Genomic DNA, 8,352 nt, shown 5'->3' with positions numbered 1-8,352 from the left:
TATCCATAAAGATATGCCCCATAAATGTCCACCAAAAGCTTATGGTATTTACTATGAAATTCATTATTAGATGAAAGCTTTGAAAAAGCTTTCATGTAATTTTGAGACATTATATTAACCTTTAGCCTGCTGGCGGCAAGTGATTTTGCCTTTGCGACCGATGAAGGCTAAAATCAGCCTGCACATCCATGCTGTACTGTTTGCTATTCAGTCAGTAAGTTTCCAGTCTGTCAGTCTGTCTTGTAAAGTATGAAAAAGAAATAGTTTTCAAAATATCTCCTTGTCCAAAATTCTTTCATCTTAGTTGAAATATAAATCAGAATAGGTAATTCACGAGAAAAGACTGTTTCGGAATTACTTGACTGAACAGTAAGCTAACTATAGCTCCGTTAACATTTTAGGTGAAGAGGTTATCTATATATGTGATTTTGATGTTATTATATATACATAGGACTATTGTCACGTACATATTTTTTCGTAAAATCGAAATTGCCTAGTATTATAGTTCAAATACACAAATTTAGTCAAAACAGGTTTCTGACATAGACTCTAAACATATTTAAGATTCTAGCTCATGCGATTGCTAAATATACATGTATTTAAATTTTTGTTTCAAATTAGTTTTAACGATAGAAGATTGCGACATTGATTCGGAAAATCAACTTTGACAGGTGTGTTTGTGAATGTCTGCTCCCAGCCAAACGTAGGTTCTCAAGCACGCCTTGTTCAAACTGAGACGACAAAGATGAAAAGTAACGCTGGTAATTTCGTGCATTGGTAACAAAGACACCATTTACAAAACCATTCTATGTGCCTTTTTCAAAGCTTTATATGAAAGAAAAGAATATAAATTATGGACATATATATGGTGGCTGATTTCTGCCAGTGTCGTTCTGTCGTTCTGGCGCCCCCACCAAAACGAAAGAACGACGTTTTCCTCTTTTGGCGTGGTCTCGTTCTTTCGTTCTGGCGCCCCCGCCATAACGAAAGAACGACGTTTTCCTCTTTTGGCGTTGTTTCGTTCCCTCGTTATGGCGCCCCCACCAAAACGATATAACGAAGAATGCAACGCGACAGAACGAAAGATCGACACTTATAAACGGCGCCCTAAAAACGTCGTATTGGCGTTCTGTCGTTCTGGCGCCCCCACCACAACGACGGAACGAAACAACGCCAAATGTGAAAATATCGTTCTGGCGTTTTGGGGCGTTCCGGTAGAGCATGCGCAGTGTTGTTATGTCTCAGCAGAGTAACTAAAGCCCCCACAAGATACTTGAAAAAGTCCGTAAGAATATCATTTGGAAATACAAAACAAACTTATGCTGTTCAGTTTGATCTGGTCTGTTCCTGAGATATAATGAAATGTGCAACACCCCTTTTGCATTCCTTACCCGTCTCTAGCAGAAGTATACAGTATAACAACATTGAATGAACTACACGAGCAATTGGACTCGACGAGTGAATCTACATATGAACCGGGCCATGAGAAAACCAACATAGTGGCTTTGCGATCAGCATGGATCCAGACAAGCCTGCGCATCCGCGCAGTCTGGTCAGAATCCATGCTGTTCGCTATCAAAGCCTGTTGCAATTAGAGAACCGTTAGCGAACAGCATCGATCCTGACCAGACTGCGCGGATGTACAGGCTGGTCTGGATCCATGCTGGTCGCAAAGCCACTATGTTGGTTTTCTCATGGCGCAGCTCAAATATGTTCTTTTCATCATTTATAAGATCATATTAATCAGGTTGCAAAGATTTAGGAGTGATCTAAAAATTATACATGTATGTATGATCGAAATAGAGTAAGTAAAAATATTAGTTAAAACACCTAGTTTTAAACCTAATATAGTAATCTGGCTTACGTAGCACAAAATAAATTTTGATCTCTCCGAAAACATAATACGGCTTTATTTTTCACATGTATGTTCATTACTTTCAATTTTTTATAACATATATTGTTAGTTAGAGGTCCTTTTTAAAAGTGTTACATATCAGATAGCAAATTTTGAGTACTAATATTTGAAACAAAACTTCAAAATTGACACGTTGAATTTTTTTCGTGTTCAATACAGACTACTTAGTTCGGTAATGATCAGGATCTGGAACAAGTCGAGCAGAATGGAATCTTCGAATGCGGTGCATGCAAAAAGATACACGCAAATGAGTTGAGTTGAGTTGAAATATACACATTTATGACGAAAACAAATAAGGAAGTATTTATCTTCTTCTATTACACATACATGTATTTAACTGCAACGTGTCACATTCAGTCTAAAATTACAAGGGGAAACTATATATCTTTTAATCTTGTTGAGTTGGATAATTGGACAGACAATCCGTTTTGTTTTATTACAGTTTACCTCTCACAGTCATTTTACCTTACCATAAATTCTTCATAGTGATGAATACGTGCATAATAAAAGCACACACACAAAATATTCAACAAACGTATAATTTTACCCGTACACATTTTAATAATGTTAAAAGGGTAAGCTTTTGTAAGAATGATGGTCTTGACTTGCGTTATCACTTAACTTCACCATAAACTTTTATTTCATAGATAGGGATGAATCATAATATATATTTGTGTGGATTATTGAAATATAAGAGGTAAAAAATCGGGTATTTTCCCAGGGGAAATGTCAAATACCTTTTTTTCAGCGGTACCGAATTACATTTGAATACGGAAGTACTTTTATTATGGTAGTCATACATTGTAATCGGGAATTCTTATAAAGACAATACACCGATTAAAGCATTTTAAGACGTACCTTGGTATTGCACGAGCATGAAGATGTACGTACTTTCATACTAAAAATTGTTACATAAACTTTAATACATTTTTGCATTGTAAACAGGATGGTGTTTGTTAAACACGTAAAATCAAATTGTATTTCACTTACGAACGCCAGATATTACATTTTCAGTCTTGGTTACGCAACTCGTAAACTGAATACTTTAACACAAACAACTATCCGTTATTATTTCTCAAACAAATTTGAAAACTGTTAATGATTTTACACGAAAAGTTTGAGAATTTCACTTACATATAAATACACACGTATCATTTTTAAAACAACGTAAGTAACTTTTTACATCATTTTGACAAGTCATTAGACACTAATGTTTCGTTTAATGAGTAAACATTTTAATGTTTACGATAAGGCCAACATTTTCAATGGGTCGTTCTATTACTCATACCTGGTACCTGGAAAAGACGACATTATCAAGATGTTAGGTTTTTGAATCGGCTGACAAAATTAAGAAAATTACGAAAGTCAAAATTTACGTAATATGGCCTCTCTCCAGCATGTATAATTTTACGAAATTCATATTATATGTTTATTTTGCTCAGATTATAACTCGTGTATATGTTATTTATTTTCTCTACACAACAGATCATATTGAAATGATTACTTCTATCATCGTCTAAGCTATCTGGCAGTTATGTGTTTAGAGGCACCGAATATAAGGTACAGAAAAGTCTACATTATAATAGCATACGAATATTATCACACATAACTGAAACATGTTTACTGAACTTACATACATGTTAAGATATATACAAGATTGTCAACAGCCTTGTCGCGGCAAAATTCAGATCACGGAAGGGTTCTGTGCTTGTTGATTGATACTCAGGAACATTTTCGCTATTTTGTGAAAAAAAAACCCAACAAAAAACGAGCTGGATGAGCCCCCATTCCGTTTATATCCTGAAGTTCAGTAAGGACTATTAAATTGAGAAATGCAATAAAATTGGGCATTGCTCTTGCAGCGGGATCATTGCAGGCTGTTCAAAAAGTGCAAAATTGATTATTTTGGCATGCTATTTTTCATGGATGGTGTAAAACTTTCGTTTTGATAACTTTCTTTATTTTTGTATGGGAATCCTGATCTTGCTATTAATTGAAAGCACGAAACATGCACGCAATTTATAAAATTGCCACCCCGATTAAGAGAAGTGCAGTATTGCGACTCGCTACATGTAAGACTGTCCGTGCCCAAAATTTTCGAATCTAAGTGTACCCTGCTACCTTAAATACTTATGCCACCATTTTAACCTAGCATGCGATAGGAACATGCCGATTTCGATAGAATGCTAAGTGATACATACTGAAACGCGGTAGAGTAAAAGAAAAACAATGCTATTGTGAAAGGGAAAAGATTGACCATCAGAGGCTTACATTTGATTTGGTAGTGATCTGCCTGTAAGATCAAAATATCTTTAACTCATGAACACCAGATCTTACTTTTTCAAATATTGCATCTGGTGTTCACTCAATAATTCAATCTTACACTGAACGAAACAAGTATGCTCTTTTTCTTTTTTATTTACTAAATATTCCTCTGAAACATGAAATATAACCAATACACATGTACAAAACAAAATACTTGCCGAGGTAACAAAATGTTAGTTTTATTTCATGTTCTGTCATTAACAGACTCAGTCAAACCGAGTCTACTATTGTTTTGCTTCCACCGGTATATTATTTCCACAAAGTTTATGTTTTATATGATATATTCATATATTTCTTCAAAATAATGCATGTTGCACAATTAACTAATAATGAGGGTCATCCATTAATAAATAAAAAGTGCTTCACTGATGTAGGTACATTCTAATGCACAGAGGAGCACTTCCACGATCGAAGCTAAAAGGTCGCCATATGACCGAAATTGTGTCAGTGCGATGGTAAACCCAACAAAATCAAAACAAAATAGACTTTAAAATACTACTTGTAAATACAGAAAACGCTGGACATCACTGAAGTTTGTACGGTCTTGTTTATTCGGTATTCTACAATTTACAATGTCATCACAAAAAATAAATTCAGATATGATGAACATATTATATATAAAGTCAACAAGTGTTAGCCTAAATTTAATGACTAAGAAACAAGGTACAACCTTCTTCTGATTTCCTGCATACTTTATCACCTGCCCCGCATCTGAAGCTATCTCTTTTTACATTAACCGTGTATCTCATAAGAATTCGTTTCAGTATATTTTTAAGCGTTTGCTATTACAAACAGTAGTGATAAAATAAATAAATCAGAAAAAACTCACAGACACATCCGACGATAACATGCAGCCAGGTTGACAACTGTTTCTGTCATTCACTAACAAATATGAGCTAAATCTGTATCTTTAGAATACTTCTAGGTTTTATCCTTCTTCTATTTGGCTAAATAATTATTATCTTGATGAATGTTATGGTAAATAAACGAAACCGGTTAATTAAGTTTAGTTTAACTTGATTCGGTGTTTGACTTGTTATTCTCCATGTTTATTATTTCCCAATTTTTATTTTTGTATAAAGACAGCAGCTGTAGCACAATATATGCAGTGTTATATAAAATTGTAACACACTGACATACGCATACAAATGTACACAACAATTAATAGCAGAAATATTCATCCGTTCTGGGATATGATTGCATATGTTCAACATAAATACATGCAAAACCCTAATTAATTTCAATATAATCAACACAAATGCCGAAGAGTTTTTTTTTCCAAATAATTCAATTTCAAGTACAACTTCGAACAACTTTGTGTTTATACAAACTAGCTGACAAATATAAGCAATAATAACATATTATGTCTTCTATTTAACTTTTCATTCTAATGCAATAACGTAGATGAAGTCATCGTTTTCACAACCCACAATCAAGCGTCTTCTTTCGTCATCTACACACAGAGACTGAGGGGATCCGGGTACCGATAGGAGTACCCTGTTTTTCTTGAAGTTTGAACCTGATATCTGATGGATGTTTTTGGAACCCTTTCCACAAACATAAATGTTTCCCTCTTTGTCCACAGCAATGTCAGCTATATCATCTATAATTCTTCCTTTATAACTCTTATAGTACCACTTTTCTTTAATTGTGTCTGAATTTGTCTGATCAACCTCAAAACAGTGAAACTTCTTATTTTCCGAAATCAGGAGACTGTTTTGAACGTTCGGCAACACGCGAATTCGACCAGGGTTTTCCATAATCATCTTAAGCGATGATTTGGTTTTGAAATCTGTTAATTGCTTAATCATTGCGCCATTACGAATGCTTCGAATCTGTATCTCGACAGTATCGCTGTCACTATTTTTTGGTGTTGTTTTCACTTCATCGGAAAACAATATAATAACGTGACTGTCATTTGCATTTGATTGTTCGATACTAATTGGGTACAGTTTGGTAGGGAATCTTCCATCACTACACACTGTATTCTTTGTAACCACGAATCTGTTAATCATCTTCTCGCCATCAAATATGACAGCCAAGTGATCTTTTGAAGTGTGACAAAAATCTATTGGCTCTCCATCCAGTTCGAATTTCATTTTTATAGACATATCCAGATTAAGTATCGTAATACATTCGTTGTTATAGTCTGTCACAACAATGCACCCGTCCGACAAAACCAAAATATTTGTTAGAGAACATTTAAATGCAGCAGTGGTTTGATGTAAATCATGCATCATTCTCGTTTTGCTGACAGAGCTTTCCATAAATGGACATTGGTGCTTGTCGAAGATGCTGCTTGTAGTCTTTACATTGGACGATTTTCCGGCGTTCGATGACGTTCTCATTCTGTTGACAGAGCTTTGCATTAATGGACATTGATTCTTGTTTAAATTGCTGCTTGTTGTCTTTTTATGGGACGAATTTCCGGCATTCGATGACGTCTCAACTATATCGTCGCTCGAGTTTTCCAATAAAATTTGATTTTTTGGATTTTCATCCTGTTGAACATCTTTCTTCTCGCCCCTTACAACATGCACAGTTCCAGTTGTTGCGACATCTGTAAGACTTTGGTTCCTTTCAAATTTTAGACGAACAGCTGCCTTTTCTGCTTGCCGCTTAGTTTCACATTTTAAACCGTTGGTTTCTTTGATTACTAATTCGGAAATCACGTTTAGTTCGACAGCGCTACCATACCTCATTGCGACATCAAGCAGCTCTTTCTTCTTCATTTCTACATTTTCTATTTCCTTACATATACCAACTTCCTTCTGTAACTCATTAAGCTCTTTTGTTATCATATTTTCCATTTCGGTCTTGGATTCTTTATTAAGCTTCAGCAGATGTTTTTGTAGACTTTCAATAAATTCTGATTGCTCTTTTATAATACAAGCGCGGTCAAGATGTAGCCTTTCAATATTTTCTTCTTTCGCAATCCGTACTGAAACAGTCATGTCATAGACAGCTTGCAACAAATCTGACGGTGAAGTATTAGTATTTCCACTCATATTACCTTGTACATGTAATGTAGGGTTTGAAACCTCCTTTACTTCCTCACATTTCCTATGACTAACAACTAAACATTTTGTGCAAATGAATTTATCATGCCTTCCGCATTTAAAGAGCACTTCCATTTCAGGATGATCCGAGCAGGACACCAATGACTTCATCATCTTGAATACTGCGGGATCCTTCGGTATTTCGTCATTAAATAATACTGTGTGGTTCCTTGTTGTTTTGCTCCTTTTATGGTCGCGAGCACAGCCTTTACATAGATACTCGACACAAACCACACAGAATGAAATTGCATTTTCTTCAATATCGTCAAACAAACACGGATCACATTTTCTTTTTTGATTATTTCCTCCATCACTTTCTCCTCCTCCTTCTCCATTAGCAAGATCATCAGGTTTTATCTCACAAACAGCTTCCGTTTGAACTTTCTCTATAAAGTGATAAAGCGGCTCTTTATTGTTTTCCACTTTAATGTTTTCGTTTTCTCTGTTCGTTTCAGTCTTTGTTTGTGAGCCGGAATTTGAATCAACCAAGGCATCTTCATAAGGATCATTGCCGTTACTAGTTTTCGAAACTTCTTTTTCTTGCATAGCTTCTTGGCCGATATCCATGATAATGTCTTCCATCTCCGGTGATTGGCGTTTTTATGCCTGGTCAAAAGGTGATGTTGACGTGTAACGAACAGTATATATTTTATCCCACCTTTTTCCACGTTTTCTTTCGCCAGAAATTAACTAATCATACTTTTCAAAAACCCACATACATATGAAAATAAACAAATTCCGGTCGGTATTGAATGTAACTGTTAGTTGCTATATCCGTCCTAGTATCATGTCATATTCACATCGTTCAAATGACAAGAAACATAAATTATTAGCGAAGTACATTCGTGTAGCGTTTCATTCATTCTTTTAAAAAGCGCTTGAAGTTTCAGTGTTAAGAACGTTACAATTCTAACACATTATATGACAATAAGTGTGGTTGCGTGACTTCTATTGTATGCTCTCAGACAGAACAACTGTTTGATCTACTTAATCCGTAACATGCTTTTTTTTTCGTGAATTGCGACTTTATTTTGCACGGACAAGATATAAAGT

General features: G+C 35.1%; 1 protein-coding gene across 1 annotated transcript; it reads right to left on the bottom strand.

The window, feature by feature from the left end:
• Window positions 1–5,622: 5,622 nt before the first annotated feature.
• Window positions 5,623–7,881, bottom strand: LOC123558605 (uncharacterized). Its single transcript, XM_045350480.2, has one exon. It carries the CDS (start codon window positions 7,879–7,881, stop codon window positions 5,623–5,625), a length of 2,259 nt encoding a protein of 752 aa, XP_045206415.2.
• Between the last annotated feature and the right edge of the window lie 471 nt (window positions 7,882–8,352).

The sequence above is a fragment of the Mercenaria mercenaria genome, chromosome 5 (assembly GCF_021730395.1).
Source record: "Mercenaria mercenaria strain notata chromosome 5, MADL_Memer_1, whole genome shotgun sequence".
Classification (NCBI taxonomy): Eukaryota; Metazoa; Mollusca; class Bivalvia; order Venerida; family Veneridae; genus Mercenaria; species Mercenaria mercenaria.
Note: the sequence above shows the minus strand (reverse complement) of the source record. Positions and strands in the feature narration are given on the sequence as shown.